General features: G+C 41.0%; 1 protein-coding gene across 2 annotated transcripts in view; it reads right to left on the bottom strand.

Annotated features, from left to right (window-relative positions):
- Nucleotides 1-25,630, bottom strand: part of plxnb3 (plexin B3) — a 106,713-nt gene that overhangs the window by 19,986 nt on the left and 61,097 nt on the right. For both annotated transcript variants that reach the window (XM_046871173.1, XM_046871172.1), the window contains exons 3-14: nucleotides 20,568-20,741; nucleotides 14,406-14,534; nucleotides 12,519-12,619; nucleotides 12,239-12,371; nucleotides 8,395-8,554; nucleotides 6,578-6,686; nucleotides 5,512-5,620; nucleotides 4,486-4,611; nucleotides 4,150-4,266; nucleotides 2,297-2,387; nucleotides 929-1,095; nucleotides 31-182 (exon numbers count right to left, since the gene is read on the bottom strand). In XM_046871173.1, coding sequence (XP_046727129.1) covers nucleotides 31-182; nucleotides 929-1,095; nucleotides 2,297-2,387; nucleotides 4,150-4,266; nucleotides 4,486-4,611; nucleotides 5,512-5,620; nucleotides 6,578-6,686; nucleotides 8,395-8,554; nucleotides 12,239-12,371; nucleotides 12,519-12,619; nucleotides 14,406-14,534; nucleotides 20,568-20,741 — 1,568 coding nt within the window. The remainder of the gene's footprint in view (nucleotides 1-30; nucleotides 183-928; nucleotides 1,096-2,296; nucleotides 2,388-4,149; nucleotides 4,267-4,485; nucleotides 4,612-5,511; nucleotides 5,621-6,577; nucleotides 6,687-8,394; nucleotides 8,555-12,238; nucleotides 12,372-12,518; nucleotides 12,620-14,405; nucleotides 14,535-20,567; nucleotides 20,742-25,630) is intronic.

Raw genomic sequence — 25,630 nt, 5'->3', positions numbered from 1 at the left:
ATATACTGTGTATGTCCAGAGTGTGTATACCGGGATGATATAAGGTAAGAGCTGCGCAGCGGCTTGCAGGTGACTCCAGCCACCGTGACTCCATCCTCAATGTCCTCGTAACGCTGACCCAGGTTGGAGCCCTCAATAGTGAGGAAGATCCCTCCCTCTAATGGTCCGGTCAGTGGCCATACCTAAACACAATACACAACACACACACACAAATGTGTAACTGTACATGCACCATATATATATATATATATATATATATATATATATATATATATAATATGCATTACAATATACCGACAGTGTGCGTGTCATTTTTACCTGTCTTAGTAAATGTGCCAATCATTTTGAAGCTTGAATGTGTGTGTGTGTGTGTGTGTGTGTGTGTGTGTGTGTGTGTGTGTTTGTGTTTATACACAGCTGCAAAAATGCTTCACGTTCTAGCAGAAATTCATCAAACCTAATCGAATGCTGCTGTCAGCGCTTGTTATTTTCCTGATAAAGACAGCAGCCAGAGAGAGAGAAAGAGAGAGAGAGAGAGAGAGAATGAGAGAGAGAGAAAGAATGAGAGCAAAAGACTATGACAGTGTTTCACGTCTCAATCAAGAAACACGTGCACCTCCTCCTCAATGAGATAAAAAGTCAATAACCATAGCAGCATTACTGTTAACATGCGGTCTTACAGATAGAAGAGTAAGGAGTAAGTGCCTTAGGGAGTTTCCCGGCCTGATTTATGAACCAGAGTGAGAAGTGATGCTTTGTTCGGGGGTGTCAGGCGAGGCGAGAGATTATCCACCAACAAGTGCAAAAAGTGGCAGATTCATTGCAAAGACGTTTACAAAATAATGATTCACTGCAAAATTAATGAACACTTTTTACATTTCCAGTGTCTAAATTTGAGCTGTGTGTGTGTGTGTGTGTGTGTGTGTACCTTGGTAATAAGAGGTGGAGGACATTCTTCTTCTGTAATCCTGTCGCAGGACTCGTGAAACACGCACTGTGGGCTTTCTCCACCACACCACACACAGCCGTACTGCTCCGGTACTGCACGGCACTGACTGCAGTCGGATTGACCCATCGAGCAGTTATACAGCTGCACTGTGTTCACACACACACACACACACACACACCGACGCGTTAATGTAATACCAAAGAGTGTGCAGTGTTTAAAGATTACAGAGCGATCTGTCAACGGACTGATTACCACATCCAGCCTGCAATATGCAAAGGTCAGAGATCAGAATGCACTAAATGGAGAGTGTGAAAATCAATACAAGATGCTGCCAGCCATGTTCACTGTGGTCATTCCAGTGTTCCTGTCTATCGCTTGTTAAGCGTTTTTTTGACATCATTACATGTTTTTAAGCCTTAGTAAGCTAAAGAATGGTCATTTGGAGCGTCTAAAAAAAATCAGTAGCCCTGAGACACAAAGATTGCATGCTTTTTATTCAGCAGACAAACAGGCGCAGTAGATTAGTGGTGAGCAAGTTTTTATTTTTGGCTTTTCTGCTCAGCTACCAGATAAAAAAAACTAAAAAAAAAAAAAAACACTTTTAAGCTAACAACTCAAAACTTGTCATTTACATTTATGGTGTTTGGTCGACGCAGCAGTGCTTTGAAGTCTTGATCAATAAATACATTCTGATGCTGGGTTATTTGGACCCAGACTAAGACAACCATCAGTCTAAAAGAAAAAAACTCTGTTGAGAGCGAATATAAGTAGAAAGCAATTTTTTGTGGGAGAGATGCTAATATGGAGCTGTTTATTGTGAGTGTAATGTGAGGTCATTGTGCCTTTTGCAAATACACTATAAGGACATAAGTTTGAGAACCCATGACACATACCATTCCACATTTATCCCCATTTACTGTTATAATAAACTCCAATTCTCTGGAAGATGTTCAACTAGATTTCGGAGTGTGCTTAGTAACGTCAGGTACTGATGAAGGTGAGGTGAGGAGGCCTAGGGTCCAGTCAGTGCATGGAATTCACCTCAAAAGTGTTTAATAGCATTTTGGACATATATAGAAGAAGACCTTCCACTTGAACCCATGTAAAGCAGATCTTCATAAAGCTGGGGCATTGTCATGCTGGAAAACATCCTATACAATTGTGTGTCTGTAACTTTGCTTGTGGAGGAACCCAAGTTGGCTGGAAAAGTCAGGTTTTGTTCGTATAGCATAAGACTCTAGGCTACAACAAAACTATAACCAGATCAATAATCATTATGTGATTCAGAGTACAGTATCATCATGTAAACATGGAGAGTGTCTGCAGGTCTCAGGTCATTATACTCACAGCGGAGGTGTGGAGCTGAGTCTATGCGCCGAGTGCCTCTCTGTAGGTACACTGGAGCCAGGTACTCCATCTGTTTTACTGTGTATTGAAACTACACACACACACACACACACACACACACACACACACACACACACACACACACACACAAACACACAAACACACACACACACACTCATAAATTATGAACAGGGCTTTTTCAATTTACCTTTCATTATCTATTCTCTGCTTAAGAATTTCACAGGTTCACATAAAATCATTAAAACAGCATAACGTGGTTTGCTCAGGCCTGGAGCCAGAGATTTAAAAATTGAGTCTCGAGGAAGTACATGCATCGTTAAATGTAAAAAAATCAGCAAAAGTGAAAAAACCCCACAAATTATCGAAAGCATTGCTATTTACTAGTCATGTGGTCAGATTTCACCTGCATTACAGACTAAACAAATAAGACGTTTATTGATGATCTGAAGCCAAGAGAAAATAAATGCATAAATCCTACTCATCCTGTTTTTCACAGTCTCTGGTCTGATTAGCAGCCCGTAGCTAAATAACTGATATAACGGATTTATACTTTATAATGCAGTTGGATAAAAAGGATACCATTGACGACTTCGACAGCATTATGTACTTATTATTCTGGGGTTTTTCACAATCCAAGAACGCCTTTTCTCTGCTGACACACCGATTTCTCATAAAATCGACTGCCTGAGGAAAGTATAAGCATGTTCACCAGATCTATAAGTCAGAAACCACCATCCTTACAAAACTGGTCCTGGTGTGAGGATGAAAGGGGTGGTATTACTCTACCTTTCAATCAGAGTGACACAAGCCAACCGCTGGTGTGTGTGTGGGGGTCGGGGGAGAAAGGCTTTAGTAAGAGAGGTGACCAAGAACAATATTCTCTGGTCTGATGAAATCAAGATCGAACTGTTATGTCTGGACAAAATCTGGCACCGCTCATCACCTGCTCCAAAACCATCCTAGAAGCATGATGGTGGCAGCATTATGCTGTGGGGGTGTTTTTTTGTAGCAGGAACCAACTGGTCAGGGTTGTGGGAAAACCGAATGGAGCAAAGTACAGAGATATACAGAGAACCTCAGTCTGGGCTGATAGTTCTCCTTCTTATATGTTAATGACTCCAAGACCTGACAATGGCTATTCACAAATGGTCGCTATCCAACCTGATCCAACCTTAAGAGGATTTTTGAGAAAATGTAGAATGGCACAAAATCCAATCCAGGTGGACAAAGCTTATTGCATCATACTCGAAAGACGATTACAACCGCATACAAATACGGGGTTTTCCTCCTCAAAGTTTGAGGTCTTTCTTCAAGATCACCATCGCTTGAACTTTTCCTCCACCGAACAAACTTTGTAAATAATGAGCTGAACCTGTGTGGAAATGTTTTCTGAAATCGAGCTGTATGTAAATTTAGGTCTTAAAGGTCAAAACGCACAATAAATAATACAGAGTCATATCTATAGATATTATCTCCAGAACGTTCTTCTAAATCTTCCACAGCCCGATACTGGGTCTCGACCTGGCGCTTGGGGACCTCTGGAGTAGAGGGTATGCTGGATTTTAATGCTGCATTTTGAAAAGATACTTGTCTCAGAGAAAGCATATTGATAATAAAAAAGCAACAAGGTTCAGTTCAGTACATTATGGTCTAGCTTCAGCTGTGTTGATTAAACGGAAAAAAGAAACATGAAAAAATGAGTACAGTCAATATAATAAAGTAAATATAGTGCAATACTGCCTGCCTGCTTGCATAAACACCCTTCTGGTGCAGATTATTGAGTGTGACCAACAGAGAGAGGAAATGAAAGGCGTTTTTATCGATGCTGGTACCTTATGAGTGGCGCACTTGAACACATGTGTGCCTGTCTCTTTGCTCTGGTCCAGGGTGGCGTGTAATAGCTTCTCCTGGCCCTCGATTACCACCACACACTCGTAATCCTCATCGCCCTGCAAACAAACACCACTCATTCTCAGGATCCAATAACAGGTGCTCTCATGAGTCTGACAATAATATCATGACTCATAACCCCAGTGGCCTTTCAAACACCCGCTATATAATGGTCTTTTGGATAATCATGGAGAAAACAGAGCTGGGATTTCTTCAGGCTGGAACACGATGAAATAAAAAAGAGAAGAGAAAATAATGATACAGGAGTACTTTATAACCTTAAAGATGTCCAGGTTTTTGCCCTGTAGTAACAGCTCCGTGTCAACGCCGACCGGAATCAAAGCCGGACTTTCGAAAGCCCAGACACAAGGGCATGCGTCTGCACCATGGGGCTCAAACTTCTCCTGTTACACACATTGACAAAACATCAGCACACACAGGATCAGGTTTCGTCCACCACCGATTTATATACGGTATATGAACATAAGTATTGGGACACCTAACCTTGGATGAAAATAATTAAATTTTGCATGGCACTGCCCCTGTGCACAAAGCGTGCTTTATGAAGATATGCTTTTCTAAGGAAGATCTTTAGAAGCCTGCTATAAAGCTCTGATCTGAACCCTATTGGAATGAATGTGAACACTAACTGCACACTAGGTCTCAAAATCAGTAGCTGACTTTACTAACACCCTTTTGGCTGATGAACACAAATATACATCACTCCAAAATCTAGTGGAACATCTTCTGAGAAGAGTGAAAGGAATTATAAAAAAAACCCAAATTGAGACTAAATGTGGAATGCAATGATCAAAAAGCACATACTGTACTTATGACCAATTGTGTGTATCTACAATGTATGGCCAATAGTATTGGGACATTTTCAAGCGTATATGGTTCTTTAAAGGTGGCCCAAAACTGTTCCAGCATGACACTGACAACTCCATTAGATATGGGATGAAGTGGAAGATCTGCTATAGAGCTCTTGAACAACTTTGAAAGGATATTTTCAGGCTGACTGCACCCCAGACCTCCTCACCTCAACTACATCAGTATCTGACTTTACTAACTGTCTGAATCTCCCCAGCAGAGTGGAGGTTATTATCACGGAAAATGGAGTCTAAATGTGGAATTGGATATTAAAAAAAAAAGCACATAGCAATCTTATGGTGAGGTGTCCACAAACTTTTGCCCTTACTAGTAATCTTTATACATTCCTTTATCTATATTGGCCCAATATGATGTATTCAATAAAAATAAGACACGAGAAGTGACATGAAGACGAGAAGGACGAGGACTCTTACTCTGCTGTTGTAAATGATGTGCTGCTGTGGGCAGCTGTGGTTGTGAGTGCAGAGTTCGTCCCGAGCGCACCAGTGACACGGCCACTCGCTGCTCACACACGCCATGCACCTGCGGCGAGGAGGATGATGTTACACACAGACGAATACGCAAACATCTGTCATGCACCTGAAGCCAGTGCGATGCAATTTACATACAGACGCACAACGTGCACCCGCAGCACCGGCAGCGATGCGTATCCGGTTACGTGCTTAAACACAAGAAAATGACTGGTGTCAAATAAACTCCTCGAGTTATATTTTCTCTTTCAGAGCTAAACCTGATCCGGTTTTCCCTCTAGGACGTCATACAATACTGAGGATCTGATACACACACACACACACACACACACACACACACACACACACACACACACAATGGCAAGGACATGGAGTATAATTTGTTTCAGTTCATAACCTACAGTGAGCTTTAGGTGTGTGTGTGTGTGTGTGTGTGTGTGTGTGTGTGTGTGCATTTGTGAGACTAATTGGTTAATACGTCCAAGATATACAGGCTTCTTTTAAATTAAATGTATAATTTCCTCATTCATCTTCAATAAACACTTTATCCTGAGCAGGAACAGGGTAGATTTGGAGTTTATCCCAGGTACACTGGGTGTGAAACGGGAAAACATCCTGGATCAGTCCATCACACACCCGTTCACACACTCATTCACACCTAGGAGCAGTTCAGAATCGCCTGTTCTACCACTGCTCTTTAGACACGAAGAATCTGTATGAAACCCACATGGACACCGGGTAAAAATGGGAAATACCACAAAAGCCAAGTTTGCGCTTATAATTCCTGTATAAACTCAATAATAGGATGGTTATTTTTCTTTACAAATTCTAAAATTCAATAATTACAGACGTAATTGAGGTTCATGTTTTCAGGCGAAACGTGTGGAAATTCTTGTAATATTTGCACATATGGTAGACGCGATAAATAGATTAGTGTGAACTTTATGAAGAAAAGTTGTGTGTAATTATATGCAAGAGTGTGTATGTGTGTGTGTGCATGTGTGCTTACGGCGAGGTAGAATTGAGTCTTCCCACAGCCCTGCAGTCGTAGAAAGTGATATTAGCATCAGACACGGTCACGTTTCCAAACATCAATGCCAGCCTGATACTCATGTGATCTAAAAGAAAAAGAAAAAGAAAAGAGCGTACAGAGGATGTCATGAATAATGTGCAAAAAAAATGCAGCAAAGTTGTGATGCAAAAATTCTAGACTTTATTACAAAGAAATAAGGCCAATTAATTCCATGGAAGAACTGAAGGACTCAACGTCTGAAGTTGCTCTTTAATGCCCTGGTGTACCCCATTCAACCTTCTCTAATTCTCTAATAATCTTTTTTTTCATTAGATCTTTATTTGTCAACCAGCTGTAAAAAATCCCCTTCACAGGCCACCGTTATCTTTTATTTTGGTTTTTTGCTCCTTTTTTCCTTCTAAATCCTCATAACAGTGTTCCCTTTGTTTCTATGCAAAAAACTCTGTAAAAGGCAAAAACACATACATTGGACAGTGAATGAATGAAAGAAAGATCAAATGGGGCATTTTTGTTTCTAACAGAAGAACTGGAGAGAAGATGTGATCAAACTACTTCACCCCCACAGTCAAACATAGAGGTAGATCTTTAATGGTTTGGAGGTTGTTTTGAGGACTTATTCCAGAAAGTGAAAGTAACCAACATGACTCCCGTTACGTCCGAGTTCCGAGCATAATTTAGAGAGCAGACAGTCGTCTGGAGTGAAATCTATCATGGAATGTCCTGCACAGTCACTGCACCTAAATCCTGTTAAACTGCTCTGGGATGAACTGGATCACAAGAAAGAAATCTCCCCCTAGAGAAGAACATCTTTGGCGAGTTTTATAAAAGGCACAGCAAAGTGTTTCAGATGAACAATTGTAGAAACAAACTGTTCGCATGCCGAGAGTGTCTAAAGCTGTCCTTCATGCTAAAAGAGGATTTTTCAATTGAAATAAAGAGAAACATCTGGACGTTTATAGATTTGTTGGGTCAGAGTAATTCTTCACAGCGTTACAAGAAAAATTTGACATGGTGCCTGGACATCAAGACTTTTAGTAATCAACAGTAATCTAGACTTAACAAGGTAACATCATGGCATAATATACTTTGTAACATAATGCTGTTGAACATAGGTCTAACCTCATTCTTGAATACGTCCTATCCAAAATATTTGAGATATACTAATCTAACATTATTTGATTGCATAAAAATATGGCACAATTGAAAAGCATAATTTGTTTAAGATACCATATATAACATAACAGGCCAAGAAAAACAACAATATTTACTGAGAAACCCAAACAAATGACTGAGACTGGGACCTCAGACCACGTCTGATCGTCTGAAGTTTCATAACAAAGTCTTGGATGAGTCAAGAGTGTTAAAGCAGGAAAACAATAAGCTTTTTTAGACCGTCATGATGAGATGGAGCTGATGATATGGATGTCTGCGGGCATGTCGGGAATCAGAAATCTAAATCTGTGATGTTTACTGCTTAATCATGCCTTCTGGAAATGTTTTTTTTCTCGGAGGAATCCGTTTTAGATGGAGTGATATCGCATTGTTTTTTTTGGGGGGGGGGTAAGTGCTTCAATTGCCAACACGATTATTTATTTTTAACCCAAATTTAGACACCTAATTACGGAAATGCCTCATTTCCATGGCATATCCTTTTTTAAATCATGTGGAAAAAAATAAAAATAAATAACAAATTACTCCCCAAGTACAGATTTGCACGTTCGCAAGCCAACAATTGGCTGGCAGGCAGAAATTACCTCGGCGTGCGGAACGGGAGGGAAAAAAAAAGCACTCACCGCTGCCTGGTGGAGTTGGTGGGAGGAGAATAGGTGGCGGTGATTGACAGGTGATTCGGTTCCCCTCCACAATGGCAGGTTCAGCGGGCAAAGTTCCAAAAGCGCAAGACAGAGACTCATCCGTAGACAGCGCTGGCAATGGGAGCACCGTGAAAGAAACCTGTGAGAAAAAAAGAAAGGGGAAAATACTTTTTTTCTTCCTCCCAGCACTGAACGTTGCCAAGGCTGCAGCTGGGAATACTAAACAGATATGGAGCCAGTTATATCTTTTTTTTTTTTTTTTAGTGAAATTTTTATTCTCGCTGTGTCTGCTTCCATGGTGGCACACGAATAGGAGATATTCGGATATTCGGCGTGTTTTGTCAGGATGTCGTTCAGCTGGGGCGTGCGTAATGAGTAGATTGGGGTGTGCTGAGGCGGATTACATGTCACACTGCCTCACGCTGACTGACAACTAATTCCATAACTGCTCATTACACGTTCTTGGGTCACAATCCTGACACAGTTTACGCTTATTGAAAAAAACATATTCAGGAAATAATACACTACGACGCCGTTTATTGATTTGCAGATACACGAACGCTGAGATGTGAAACTCGAAATGAAACGTCAAAGGATTTCGCCAGTCTGCGGATTTTTTGAACGATTTCGACTTTAGATCGCTCGCAAAACGTGACATATTACACAAATATTTCGCATTTAGCATGAACAAAAAAGATATTTGACAAGATACGTCGCGGGTCTCGTGCTTCTTGTGACTCGGATGCCATCACACGGTAAAATGAGAAGATGCCATCTTTTCCATCTTTTTATTATCAGGACGTCCTGTGTTCTGACCTCGCTGATGAATCGTGTGCTAAATGTAGTCTCTTTGTCGTGATTTTATAAGGAAGTCCTGACCACCCTGGTTACACATCTCTAAATCATGTGACGTCAAATCTTTCCAGTTACCGTTTTCCCTGAAAGCCCACAGAAAAAAAAAAAAGATCAAAAGTCGAGTGAGCTGATTAACTGTAATGTCGTCTGTAAAGATTAAGATCTCACCTCATGCTGGCGTGTTCTATAAATAAATTGCTAATCGTATAATGGCATCATGTTATCATTTGTGTTTGGACGATCTTGTGTTATTCAGAACCCAAGTTATAAAGGATATATATATAAATATAAAGGAAATGGCAGTTACACAGATGTTTCATCATCAGACCAGCATTTTGTCAGTGGGATAAAACTCTATTAAGGCTGCTGCTCAGCTTCTTAGTCATTTGCGTACGTCAGAGAGAAAAAGAGAAATAGAGAGAATGAAAGAGAAAGAGAGAAGAGATCTTTTTCCCTTTTGAAACTGTTTTTTTTTTGGTAATAAGTTGGTAATAAAGATCTCATGATCTTTTTTTGGAAGCGAGAATATCTCAGCAGAATTTGACCCCCGTCTGGTAGGAGCACCAGATTGAAGTGGAAAGTCTGCCATCATTTTAGATGTTTTCTAAGTAAGAGACCCCCAACCCCCCCTCTTTAATATATCTCTATCCAGGTATAATAGGAAATAAAACCAAAATGACTTTATGGTCTGTGCGATTTGCATTAATTTCATTTCATAATGACATTTCTATGTCGTTTATTTATTTATTTTTGCTTCATACACTTTTTTCTTTCGGAAACAAAATATTGACTCTTTAATTCTACCAAGAAGTCTAGAAATCAAATATTCATGTATGCTAATATGCGGAAAAAATGCCTACTGCAGTACATTTCAGCATGAATAGAGTCAACCTGGAAGCGGATTAAAACGGTTCTACACAATCTCTTCTCTGGGTAAAAGGTGCTGGAAGCTTACTTTATTTTCATTAAACATGTGACTAAACATGGGATCTGTGTACTGAAAAATAGATCGTTATTAATATCGCAAAATTGCAGCACCTGAGAAAAATGTATTCCTTCACTGCTTCGAGTTTCTTTCCCGTCAGCCTTTTGCTATTATTATAAATGCACCGAGTAACAAATGTTTCAATACAAAGAGACACTATGTTACCATAAGTATTGGGACGCCCAACATTTCCAGCCGTATGTGGTTACTGTTACCAAAAAAACTGGAGGCACACAAGGAAGAAGGAAGACCCAAACCTGTTCCAGCATAACAATGCCCCTGGGCACAAATGATCCATGAAGATCTGCTTTTCGTGGGTTTGAGTGGAAGATCTCCTGCCATGAAGGAATTACCCTCAGGCCTCCGCACCTCACCTACATCAGTACCTAGCTTTACTAATGCTCTTATGGCCTTACGGAAGATGCTGATGGTCCTGCTCAGTATCTTACACCGAACACCATTGGAATGAACTGCAATGATGTCTTCTTGTAAAAAATTCATGTGGCTGAATCAGACACAAAAAAACATGTGATGTGTGTACTCAGAATTAGATTCGGAATTATAACTACTACAGTAAAATTGCAGCACCTGGAAAAAAATACTTCTGATATATTCAACCACCGTGATGCTTTCCTTTCCATCAGCTTTTTGCTATTATTATAAAGCAAAGCACATCGTCATCCGTATCAGGTGCACATTTAATCGACTTTCCTTGCTACTAGCTACTCATTAACTGCTGATACACATCCAAGTCATTCAAGTTCGTTCATTAATTTTAGCCTCGTAATGAATCTGTAAGGATGAAAAACAAGCAACGGGTGCTATACGAGTTATTATTTAAGCAACAAACATCTCTTTTGAATATTTGAAAAGAAAAGAAAAAAAAATCATACAATGTACACAGACCACTCATAAAAAAAAAATAAAAATAAAAACAATACAGGAAATGCTTCCAATACTGTTGCTTTCATGTACAAAATCGCTATTGTTCCAGCTCCATTGTCTGCGGTTCAAGAAAAAGGCCACAATCCTCGCCGTGAATTGGAACGGGACTGTAGGCCACCTGGTCCGAGCTCAAAGTGCAGCAGCATCCATCAAACCTGACAGTCATTATTATACATTTAGAGCAGGTAAACAGTGACTGGCTGCGTTTCAGCGCCGTGCTCAGCCCCGCTCGTTTCTACCGAAGTCCCTGCTGTGTTAAAAGGCACCGTGCTATTTCCCCGTCAGTCTCGTCCATCACGGTTTTGCCAACAAATGCATTAAGATCGTTAACCACATACGCTGTGTACATGTTTCCGACTCCCAGCCAAGTAGAAATAACTAGAACACCACCACCACCATTCCGAGGGGTTAATTTCAGACTCCTAGCACACGGTTTCTAACCCTGATAAAAAACTATTCCGCCGCACTGCCCGGCTGTAATAACGTTTGAGAAGATTATGCGAATGCGAACGCCGATACCGAACTGAAATTAGTGATAAGTGAACCGAGCTTATCTTTTAGACTAGGCTGTACCAGTTTTGTGTTTACAATACCATCGGCCTAGTAGCTGCCAGTGCCACAATGCAACAGTGTTTATCCTTATCTACACAATGCCAGCCACAATGAGTCCACGGTCAACCTCGGAATACTCAGAAACACCCTTAACTTGTTCGATTCACTTGTCTGGTATGAGGATAGTGTTCGGTCGCTGAGATCACTGAGTGGAAATATAAGCTTTGGTGAAGAAGTACTCTGTCTTTTCTACTTAAATAGGGAATAAAAAGGAAATATAACACTCATTATAGTGCATGATAGCAGAATATTTTCAGTACTTGTGAATGTACAAAAGCAGATCCATGAGAATATAATTTAACAGTGGTATATGTTAATGGAGCTGGCTTTGTGCACAGGGGCATTGTCATGCTGGAACAGGTTTGGGTTTTATTTCGAATCTGTACACAAAATGTATTCATTTTCAGTGTTTGTGTGTGTGTGTACCTGCGTCTGCTCCTCCCGGCTCTGAATGGCCGGGTCTAGACTCTGGATGGACACACACTGCCGATCATGACCGTAACTCCACAGCCAGTGGTGAGGCTTGGAATGACGGGTGCACTCCATCTTCCGTGTACACCTGAAAACACATACACACACACACACACACACACACACGTTACGGACCAAATTTCTTTTGGATAAATGCTGCATTTACGAGAGTAACAGAATAAAGGTGGAAAAGAGAAGGAACAGGATGATGTGTTGAAAAAGCCAGGAGATTTACCTGCCCTCTAGTGAGCACCAGCCACAGTAGGGGTCTCGAACAGAGAGGCAGGAACGACAGTCCGAATACTTCTCACACTGAGCCACTGGCAAACGGGTTACCTTGGAAACACACACACACACTATTGTGACACAGTAATAACTCTCTCAATGTCAATTACGTCTGTCTTGAGCAAACCGTCTTTGGAAATATTTTTTCAAAACCCTCTGTGTCTCGGTATGGATCGTACAAGTTTTAATTACAAACTCTATACTGTCACGCAGCTGCTAACACTGGCACCGGGAGCTGAAAATTCCTGGCTAATTAATATTCAAACACTAAATCAGTAAAGTAATTAAAATCTAAAAGCAGTCTGTAAAGGAATATGCCCCCGATCTCCGTATCTCGACTGCTCCTTTGTGCTCCGAGAGGATGGATAGCCTTTAGCTGGCGTGAACACTAGAGCAGTTAGTGCGATTAATGATGTGATTCATAATCCACTCACACACAGCGCTGAGGATTACGTTGCGCTACAGCGATACAGAGCGTCGGAGCGCTCTTGTAATAAATTTTGCTACCACCGAAATTCTTCTGCGGCGTATACATGAAGGTTGCGATACACTGACAGTCGGGTGTTTTTTACGTTTTGCTTCGACATACTGTGGGTTAGTCATTAGGAGAAAAAAGGAAGAAGAAGAAAAACGCGCCGCCTGCAAATATTATTTGTGCTGATGAAAGGGGGGAGAAAAGCAGCTCATGTGATTCATACACTGTAACTATGGTGATGCTGTTATCATCGACTTCTACCTTGTGTTTACTGTTCATATCATTTCTATTACGCTATAACTATAGAGTACGCTATAGAACTATAAGCTCTATAGCAGGCCACTCCAACCCATGGAAAGCACATCTTCGTAGTGCACCGGGGCATTGTCATTGTCATGTTGGAACAAGGTTGGGCTCTCCTAGTTTAAGTCAAGGGGAAATTTTACGCTCCTGGATCCAAAGACGTCCTACACAATTGTGTGCCTCTGAGTTCGTTAGAACAGTTTGGGGAAGAAGATTTCTTAGATCTCCCTACTTCTCTTGTGGCTGAATGAACGCATTCCCACATACAGCCTATATGCTGGTCAGGTCTACAATGCTCTATATGGACAGAGTTTTGTGGACACCTGAGCAAAGGATTGGTATGTGCTTCTTTTTGAACATCCCATTCCACATTTAGTCTCCATTTGCAGTAATAATGACCTCTACTCTTCTGGAAAGATAAGATAGATAAGATTACAACTAGATTTTTGGGAGTTAGTAAATGTATGTACTGGAATGTACTGGATTTGGCCAGTTAGTAGGTGTGTAGGTGATGTACAGTAGGTAAGGTGAGAAGGTCTTGGGTGCGGTCAGTGTGAAGAATTCATCCCAATTGTGCAGGTCACTCAAGATCTTCTACTCCAAACCATGCAAAGCATATTTTCATGGAGATGGCTTTGTGCAAAGGTGCTTTGTCATGTTGGAACAGGTTTGGCTCTCCTGGTTCATGTGAAAGAAATCTGACTTTGTTGGAAAAGCTTGAAGAAGAAACACATTTGACTCAAAAACGTTTCTTATTTCATCTTCTGATTTCTTCCTTACACACTAGTGTTGATTTCCAACAAAGATATTTGGCTCGCTGTAACACTTGTATGTGTTCCTGTGGTCAGCGGCTGTAAGTGGGTCAGAACTCCCCCAGGATTATATGTAATATACGAAGTAAACACGGTGAGTGTGTACACAGCCTAAGGCCAACGACATCACCCACACACTGCCAATAAACTGAAATGTTACCTATTATTTACTGCTGTTTGGAGCCCTGTGTGTGCGTGCACGCATATGTGTGTGTGCGTGTGTGTGTCCATGTTTAGCTTTGCGTACCTTCTTCTCAGTCATGATGTAAACACTGCGTAAGGTGGAGTCCAGCAGGAGGTCAGCTTTCACGGGGCTCTTAGGGTCCATCTTCACCAAGTCATACTGAGAACCTGAACCATTCACATGAACAAAGACCTGCATACACACACGCACACACACACACACACACACAGAGTCATATTGGGAACCTGAACCTTTCACATAAAGAAAAAACCTGTGTACAATCATACTGAGGACCTGAACCATTTGCACACAGACTATACACACACACCCACACACACACACACACACTTAAACTAAGCACTTGAACCATTTGTAAACACACACAAACTTATACTAAGCACCTAAACTATCTGCAAGCACACACACACACACACACACACACACAGACACACACAGACCAAACACAGACACAAGCCATAAATTTAACATTGTGCAGAGAAACAACTGCCCACACACACACACACACACACACACACACACACACACAAGACACACAGTTAATCATTAAGGTCTGTGTAGAAAGTACATAAACACCTGCCCACACACACACACACACACACACACACACACACACAAATGATACTAAGCACCTGAACCATTTGCAAACACAGACACACACAAACACACACCCCAGACACACTCAAGCCATAAAGTTCAACAATATTGTTTGAGCAGAAAAACAACTGCCCACACACACACACACACACACACACACACACACACACACACACACACACACACACACACAAAAACACCAAGCCATACAGTTAATTGTTAATATCTGTGCAGAAGATACATAAATACACACACACACACACACACACACACACACACACAGGAAAACACAGAATCTGCTACTCATACATACTCAATACATTAGTTTACATGCGCGTGTGTGTGTGTGTGTTTGGGTGTGAGGCGGGAATGAATCTAGCCGAAGGAGTTTGCTGCTCTAAACAACCGTGTTTGGACGTTAATATTTTATTCAGGCCTGGAGCTGAAGCAGCTGTCGTTCCTATCTGCTCTCCCACAATGCTCCACGGGGGTCCGTCTCCTCCGGGACCAATACTCCTCACCAAGATAAGCCCTCTCATCTCTTTTACACACACACATATGGAGAGGTGGCAAACAAGTAACACACACACACTATATGGACAAAAGTTTATGGACACCTGAGCATAAGATTCGAGAATTTAGTTCCCATTTGCTCTAATAATATTCTCCACTCTTCTGCAAAAATGTTCCAGTAGAATTTCAAGTGTGCTTGTGGAGATTCATTGAGCCACAAGGGTGTTAGTAAAGTCAGGTACTGATGTAGGAACCTGACTTGAGGAGACCTGGGATGCAGTCAGCATGATAAATTCATCTCAATATCATTGGAGCTCTATAGCAGGAGATCTTCTACTTCCAACCATGGAAAGCATATATTCATGTGCATGCTGGAACAGGTTCGGAATAGGTTTAGGTCTCCTTGTTGACGTAAAGGATCCAAAGATACCCTATACAGCTGTGTGCCTCCAAGATTGTGGTGTTTGGAGAAGAACCACATATGGCTAGAAAAATCAGGTGTCCCAATACTTTAGTCCGTAGAGTGTACATCTGCCCAAATAACTAGTAATGCCAAAAATCAGTAAATAACTCTGAATGAAAGCTGAACAATATCTAGCTCCTTAAGACATGTATAGAACTTTAACAGAAACTCCACACAAACACAAAGTCAAGCTCAGGATTGAACCCGAGATGCTGGATCTGAGGACGTAGCAACATCGTCCTGACCAATGTGCAGATAAAACCCACAATAGATGCTGTCTGGTTTTATCTACAGAAGCAGAATCAATTTCAACAGTTCATGCCAAAAGAAGAACTGAAGATAAAAGAACTCTCAGTGTACCTAAGAGAACGACTGAACTACTTTTTTTCTATAAAATACCCGAGGTCAACTGTGCAAAGTGATAGAAAGTTTGTTAGAGAAGAGAAGAAAAGAGTGCAGGCTGGATGAAGTGGGTGGAGAAGAGTGGCAGGAGCTGCGATTTTCATCAGGAGTGATGATGATGGAAATGGTCATGTGAAGAGAGAGACAAGGGGTATATAGGTATAAGAACCCAGAGGATAGAGGCTCCATGCAGAAGGAAAAAAAGAAGGGCAAGGAGGAGGTTTATGGGTGCGGTGAGGGAAGACATTGGTTTAAAAGAGGCAGAACGAGAGGACAAGAGGGATATGAAGATGGAGGATACGCTGTGGAAACCCCTAACGGGTCTTGATTGTTGTTTAGTTGTTGTATTGAGAGGTTTCTCCCTTTATTTTCCTGAAATACATGTAGGCTGGTGGCTGACTTTTTCCCCAGTGATAAATTCCAGTATCTCTTGAGTCACTGTCCTCCTGCATGAGGAAGTTCTCTCAAATAGACTACACACATTTCTTTGAAAATTGACAAATCCCATAGACCTCTGAACTCATTCTGTTGCTACCATCATGAGGTATATCACCAATAAGGACTTAGCAAATGCATGCTCAAATCATGAGTAATGTTCTGGACTATGAGCAGCTCTTCCTCAATTTTGTAGGAGTTAATCTGAACTTTATTCCAACTCTTTTCTGCATTTCTTTACACACTCCAAACTTGCCTCCTGATACGTAAAGACGATGAGTGGCTTGGATCCGGTCTGGCCTCTATAATTTTGCTCTTGAAGTCTTCTTCCACCATTAAATTTATAATTCCTTCACTCCTGCTTAGTGGAGGTTGGTGGTGATGCCAGTGACTGGTTTTGATTTCTTCGGCAAACCTGTTCCTTTGACTGGTTCTTTTCTTTGGACATTCCAAATGATTATAAAGGCTATTCTAAGAAACCTTGGGTCCTGGTATTCATGTGGATTTTAATTTGACACATACCAACTACCTTAACATGGCTGCAGACCCTTTTGCACCCATACTGGCAACAGCCTTAAAAATTTTCACCAGAAATGGTTTGAAGAACGTGATAAAGAGCTCAAGGTGTTTGATCTCAAGATCTAAATTCGACCCGGCATACTGGACAAATAAGTCTGATCCATGGAGGACCTACCTCTCAACTTAAAAAACTTTAAAAAAAAGTATCTGCTCCCAACATTTTGGACCTCATCCATCAATTTACACCCTCAGAGATTTTCTGGAGTCCAGGCATTGACAGGTCAGTGCAGTTTTGGTGCCCCAACAAGAACATACACAATATTATACAATATAAGGCATCATATATATTTATGAAGGGGGAAAACCCACTCATACATCCACACAATCACACATGATCACACACACATCCCTTCGGGCCAGATCAGAGTGAGCGCGGCTGGCAGACATTCCTCACAGCAACAGCAAACCCAAACGAGTGAGATCATAAACCACCAGCAGCTGAAACGTACAAACATCGCACGCTCGCATTTACACACCCCATTACAGTGATGCGGTCTTAAAGAAGCTCCCCACCGTGCACACATTTAGCAGCTATGAAGTACAAAACCGACGGCAACAAATGATCATTTGCCTCAGTGGGGCTCAGAAAGAGAGTGTGGAGATAGTTGAAGACTTGCCACATGTGGTTTCCTGCTTTTTTTTTCTCTTTGAGTGAAAATGAAGATCATTCTTCTGCTTTTGAGAACGAGTAGAAGAAGAAACCTGATAAGTAGATTAGGATACACATGTAGTCACCTGCCCATGGTAGGTCTACCAGCAGCTGGAGTCATAAATTAACACATGTAGAAGCTGGGGCAATCACTGCAGCCTATCTCCACATGAATGTGTTATAAGCTGTGAAAACAGCTGGAATGAGAGCTGGAAAGTGCCGCTTTTGAACCATGACATGGTCATGGTAGGTTTACTGTCTTTTTTATATATACATATATATATTTGTATAGTGTCTAACATTGTGCTCATTCCGTTCAGATACTTATCTCATTTGTTATCTCACTCTGAGGTCACACCTTGCTTGACTCTTTGAGGGGCCAACTGATGATTTTTTTTAGAGAAAACTGACTCAGTGTGACTCAGCGTGACCACAGTCTGAAAAATATTTGCCCAACAGACTTATAATTAGGAATAAAACACGATAGGGCATGCAGCTTAAAAAAAAAAACACAAAAAAAACGCCTTGAGTTACTTTTCCCACCACTTGATTATTATCCTATAATAACACTTCATGAAGCATTTTACTTCTTGTACACCACAGCAAACTGTCAACAATTACAACCTCCATTAATTTTCTTTTTATTTACTTACATAAAAAAACCCCTTAACCCTGTACTGTACATTATTAATGCTCTGTTTGTCACTTATCATCTGCACAACCATGTTACTTGCCATTCTCTATTCTCTACCCCACCTCTATTCACAGTACTTTATAATTACTATGTTCTCTCTGTATAATCACATGATGCTCACTGGATATTTTCTCTTGCTATGCATACATTCTATAGTTTTTAAAATGCAACCATGTGTAAGCAGAAAACACACAGTAATTGAACGGTGAATGACTGGAAGAAAGTTGCGCCCAATGTAACATTTTTGTGTCCAACAGAAAAACTTGCGTAAGCTGGAAAACAGGAGAGAAGATTTGAGCAGACTGCCTCACCCCCACAGTCACACATGGAGGTGGAAGCTTAATGGTTTGGTGTTGTTTCGGAAACTTATTTCGGAAAGTGAAATGAATCCTGAACCAACATGGCTAACTAATAATTCAACACCATGCACCAACACCACACGACAAGACGATGAGCCGAGGCGTACGTCCGAGTTCTGTAGTCGTTATTTAGATAGCAAACTTCGTCTGGACTGTTATCTTTTATGGAACGGCCTGCCCAGTCACTGCACCTAAATCCTATTGAACTGCTCTGGGATGAACTGGATCTATCTTAATATTTGCAAATGCTAAATTATTTGCTAACCACATTTCCTGGGCTCTGTAGTTGTACTCCGCACAATGAAAAAAAAGTTCAATCTAATCTAATCTCATTTAATCTAATTAGGAATAGACATTAGACACAAAGCATATTTGCAGAAATCCAGGTATAAATGTGAAATTTGAAACGCATCCCTAATGACAAAGTTCGTTTCATCTGTTTGTAAGATTTTATTTATCTACACTTTTTAGCTGAGAAACTGTAATTGACAGGAGGGTGACGATCTAATTCTGCTTCTTTCCCTTTACTTTCTCTCTCTCTCCATCTCTCTTTATACTCCGAATTTGGTCTAACTTCCTCTGCCTTTGAAAACTGATCCCCCTGGTTTCGAGAACTGTCCTTGACCCAGGAGAAATGCAACTCAACTCCAGCTTTGAAGTCAAATGGATGTTCTTGATTTCACAAAAGCAGACTGTGCTCTGGTAATACAATCTAATACTTAGAAAGAAACTATGTACAGGGTTATGTGCTGACCAAGGTTGCACTCATTTCTGTATAATACACCTGACTTAAATCCTTTCTGAGGAGCTAGACATGCAGACTGAACAATCAGTGCAAATGATTGTTTCATTCATTTGTAAAAAACCAAGGAGGCTGTAAGTCTCACTGAAAAAATCAAACTAGTACTGAGCATGTGACAGACAGGCTAAGACTGTGGAATCGTACAGTTCTGTCTGACAAATCTACAAATTTTATTATACTGAGTTATGAAGTCTTGAGCTTTAACAAGTCAATGGGAAAGACATTTTAAGTTTTATTTTTCTAATAGAGACAAGTTTGAGGACACCTAACCATAATAATCATTTTTGCTGTTATAATAAGCTCCAATCTTCTAGATTTGTGTGCTTGGGGAGATTTGCGCTCATTCAGATACAAAAGCAACAGTAAAATCAGGTACAGCTGAAGAGTGAAAGTTGTTCAATAGGGTTGAGGTCAGAGCTCTATAGCAGGAGATCCTCCACTCTAACCCATGTAAAGCACATCTTCATTGAGCAGGCTCTGTGCACAGGGGCAGTGTCATGTTGGATCAGGTTTGGGTCTCAGCGTTCGGTGAAGGGAAAATTTCATGCTACAGCTTACAATCACACACCAACTGACAACATGTATGACTGTATACACACACACACACACACACACACACACACACCAAAAAAACCTAAAAACAATCTGTAAACTGCTGTACAGCATGAAAGTGATTTCACGTGTTTCTTACACACTTGCACCAAAATTCTGTACCTTGTGAAGTTGTCCACTCTTGTCCCCCAGAAATGCAATGGTGTGGTTAGCTTCGGTTGCTACAGCGACAGCAGAAAGTTGAGTTGCCCAGGTGATAGCGGGCATGGCTTGGAGGGGCACCGCACTGGCGATAGGGCTGGGGGTGTGCTCACCTCCGCACACGTCCACGGATTTCTGTATATACACACAAACACACAGTGAGAAGACAGTCAGGACATTGTCTATCACATCACAATAGCAGGACTTTATCCTGCAGCAGTATGACTGGGGTTGTGTAGCTTCTTTCCTACAGTGCAGGAATCTCCTGTCTGATGGTTTCCCTATTTTAACAGACAGACAGACAGACAGACAGACAGACCGACAGACAGACAGACCGACAGACAGACAGACCGACAGACAGACCGACAGACAGACAGACAGACATAGAGATAGATATAAGTAAGGAAAGGTGAAAAGATCTGGAGGTCTGATCAGCAGGGTCATGTTCTTTCATAAGTTTGATAGCCACCATGTTGCTGCTGTTACATGTATGAAAGAGTTACAGCTCAGGTGGTAGTCTCACGTTCTCACAGGAGTAAAGGATTACACACTAAACAGTCCATGAAAAAGTAAATGTTGTTGTAAAAATAAATTAGGCCAAGTTTATCTTGTTAAAATCCAACCTGTTTTTTTTTTAAATACAGGGATGAGTACAAAGAATGGACCAAGATAGTGACATCATCTTATACATGACATCTAAACTCTTCTAAACCTTCTTCCGGCTCGAGGTAATCCGATTTTTCTGATAGGTCTGACCTCCGAAGTTTATTTCTATACTTTTTAGAAGAGATCCACACGGTCAATGTAGCTGACAGGTAACGGTAGCGTGTGCACCCCGAGCCTCATGTCTAAATCATTACCCACTCACATCAAACCTTGATATAAAATCTCAAACAGACTACTTTATGTGCCTTCTGACCCTGTAGGATGTGCTGTTCTCTATAAAAAAATATCTAAAAATTGGATGCAGCACCCATCAATTTCTTTCTTGCATTTTTTGTTTTCTGCACACAGGATGGTATAAAACTGGGCTCGAAATTCAGAATTGTATTGTATGTTAAAATGTAAAATAATTTTACTTCGTTACTCTGTTTTCTCATGTACAAACAAAAGCAAACTAGCCATATTCTTACTCCGGAGTCTTCTCAAGTGATTTACGATGCAGCCTACACAATACTGAACCCAAGTATATAATCTTCTCTTACTACCTACATACAATGCAACACCAAATCAGCAAACATCAGACACAAACCGTGGCTGGCTGATGGATTATACTTACGAAAATTCCATTTTGCTCAAACTCTAACTTTAATCTTTTCAAAGCATAGTGTAAGGCAAGCAATGTCCATATAAATCATCAAATCGGGCTGGGAAATTCAAATCCGGCACTGTGCTGCGGCGGCATGCCCACCGTGTCCTTGCACTTTTCCCCATACAACGTAAAAAGACTCCCTGCTATGTGCCTGAGAAATGTTTGCAAATTAACCCTAAGTAAATGAAAGTGTAACCTCCCGTTCCCTCACTCCGCTGGCTGCTGACTCCTAACGCCTCTTGTGCTCAGCCGGCATGAGAAAAACCCTCGGAGACACCGCGGCGACTAATAATTATTAATAATTCACGTAGAATTGTTAAATATTAAGTGGGTAAGTGTAAAACCAAGAGCAGAAAAACAACCAGGTGTGGGGTGAAGCTGCATACAGAAGCTGCCAGAAAAAACACGGATCTCTGCACCCACCCTGTATCCGGAGGGAGGAACCAGCAGGTGCTATTCATTTCGTGTTTGAGAGAAAAATCAATACGGTCATTAGGAGTTAAGGCGAAAATAAAAGAAAAAATGGAAGAATGGAAGGAAGCGTGTAAACACACGTGACTCCTATGGGCTTTCTGTCTTCATAGCATCCACACCCTTTTTAATTAACCTCATGGTACCTAAACATGACTCCTAGTTTATGCTTGATAAATTAGCATGATAATAATGGCTGATCTGGCTGTTCACTTTAGCATCACTGACTCTTGGAGACCACGATTGATCGCTGAAACTGCATAGACAATCAATAGCTGAAAGTATAAAGCAAGCTCAAACAGGCCTTAATAGGGAGCTCCTATGTAGTCTCTTTTCCCAGTCACTCAAACAGACACGAAACATTTACATTTAGGCCCTTATCAGGAGTGCCTTACAACCGAGCAGTTCAGGATTAAGGACCTTGCTCTGGGGGCCAAGCAGTGGCACCAATCCAGAGTCCAATGCCTTAACCACTGATCTACCTCCTACATGAAACAGGTGAAGCCAAAGGTGGATTAGCTAACCTATGCAGAAGAGTGCAACACTGCTCAGTAATAAGCATAAGCAGCACTTTAAAGAAAAAGAAGATGAATTTGGCAGGTTTCACGCGTCTGGGAGGAAGTGTGTCACAAAATCCCTGCCTCAGCATGCGGTGTGTTCCCCTGACCAAGCGCTGATCGCGTGCCATTTTGTTTTCGGTTCACTTTATAAATCCGGTTTACGGTCCTGTCGTTGTGGTGTTTTCTGTCTGTGTTCACCTGTTCCGTGTCTTGTTCTTTACTGGTCTGTGTTTTCCACCCTGCTGTTTCCTGGTCTCGACGTTAAAAATTGTCTTATTATGTTGTGAGTCCGGTTTTATGCCGTGTTTTTATTTTTTTGCTAATGTAGTTTTGCTCAATCGTGGTACAAACTTTAAAAAATTGATGCATGTACTTTTTTTAATGATACCATTTGTATCTATGACATTTTGGCAGACGCCGTTATCCAGAGAAAGAGCGACCTACAATCATCTCATTTATACACCTAAGCAGTTGAGGACCTTGCTCGGAAGTGGCATTTTGGTTGTGCTGAGATTTGAACTCACAAACTTCTGATCAAACGTCCAATATCTTAACCACTGAGCTTCCATATCAGTACACAAGAGGAAATTTGAAAGTTGGCAGGGGGACGGTGAAGCTACTTGGGTGGTGCAGGGAAACTAGTACTGAATTACTCATTTCAGGTGCCTTCAAAAGCAGAATTTATTGTTGGGAAATGCCCCATATAAAGAAAAGTACCGGGACACCTGACACCAATATATACTTCTGTTAGCGCAAAGTTAGAGGGCACCAATCACAGATTATTGAAAAATCGTACCAAAAAATCGTGCTTGTTATAATAGTAAATAAAAACAAAATGTAGGATAGGATGTTTAAAAAGCACACACCAATCTTAAAGCCAGGCATCCAAAAACTTTTGTCCATACAATGTCAAACAACACAACATGACTGCACACTTCTAGTTGCCTTGTAGGCATCTGGAACTTATAGAAGTGCCTAGAAACTTAATAAAGAGACAGATTAGTGGCTTCGGGAATTCTTACTAGCGACTGTAGGCTGAAATACCGGTCTGTAATTTGCTATACTCCTCCTCTTTCTGTCTGAAAACTTGTCTGCTTGGCTCATTTGCTTAGATAAATAGCTTTAAATGTGCCGAAATCATCCGCCTTATCATGATTAATGTGACAGATTACACCACTGTGTAAACAATGCAGAGCAATCTTCTTGAAAAACCAAAAACCAAAACAGAAAATGATCAATCTTTTTCTTCGTCTTTACTTCTCTGTGTCTCTATTGCTTTTTATCGCACATTAATAATTAAAGTGAGCCATCATATGTGATCATATCTCTTTTTGTGATTGAGTATCCACAACATCCAGGCTTCTCATCGTATGGGAAAAAACTCACACAGGGAAAATCTGCTATTGAACAACATAAAGCTACATTCTTGTTATCACTTACACTACAGCAGCCACACTATTTCGGACAAAAGTATTGGGACAACTGAATTTTCCAGCCATATCTGGTTATTCCCACAAAGTTGGAGGCACACAATTGTATAATATGTCTTTGGATGCCCTTTACTTTAACTAGGAAACTCAAACCTGTTCCAGCATGACAATGCCCCTGTGCACAAAGCCAGCTCTGTGCTATAGAGCTATAAACCCCTAGGAACACCTTAGGGATTCATTTTTCAGGCTGGCTATACCCCTATCTCACCTACTTGAGTACCTGGTTGAATGAGCACAAATCTCCTCAAAAATCTAGTGGAACTTCTCAGAAGAGTGGAGCAAATTGAAACTAAAAGATGGGATGTTAAAAAAGAAGCATATTCCCATCTTATAGTCAGGAGTCCAAAAACGTTTTATCCATCTAGTGTATAGGGAGTTATTTACTCTCCTGCCAGCCTTAACTTAATATAATAACGACTCCTTAATCCTGAAGGACTGTTACGTGGTTGGATACACACTGACACTAAAGACTCCTTCCATCATCATCATCATCATCATCATCATCACAGCATGTTTCTTAGTTAAAACTTTCAATCTTGAATCGGTTTAATAGTAGCTGTAAATGACACCCTATAAATCCTGCTGAATGAGCCGTTACTATAGAGACATATTAGGACCTACATATAAACTCGTGATTTGCATTACAACTGTCGGTTCTAAAAAAAAACTAATCCCCTTCTGACCAATCAGGATCAAGAATACGGTATATAAGGGATAAGTATTTGCCCAACCACCCAAACACACACACCCACACGCCCACGTTCTGACTCCCCTGTTTATACTGGTGCTGCGCCAAGAATTACAGCGAGGTGTGTGTTGTAGGTTAGTGTTACTCTAGAACTGCAGCTGTTCAGCCAGCTGACAGACAGACAATGGCTGGGCGCTGAGAAAAAGGGGAGGGATGCTGAGCGCTGGCATACGATTAAAGTCAACTCACAAAGTGCACACACACACACACAGCCTCAAAGCACTACTACTATTCCTTTCACAACTACAACCGTTCAAATATTTATTAAGGTTGATGGCGACTCTGTGATACACACAGCCACTCTGCATGAGGGTTTGGATGAAACCAGACCAATGTTTGGGTGTTTGAGTTCGAAAAAGCCACTGTGTTGGTGTGTGTGTGTGTGTGTGTGTGTGTGTGTGTGTGTGTGTGTGTGTGTGTGTGTGTGTGTTTGTGTGAGAGAG

The sequence above is a fragment of the Silurus meridionalis genome, chromosome 17, assembly GCF_014805685.1.
Source record: "Silurus meridionalis isolate SWU-2019-XX chromosome 17, ASM1480568v1, whole genome shotgun sequence".
NCBI lineage: Eukaryota > Metazoa > Chordata > Actinopteri > Siluriformes > Siluridae > Silurus > Silurus meridionalis.
Note: the sequence above shows the minus strand (reverse complement) of the source record. Positions and strands in the feature narration are given on the sequence as shown.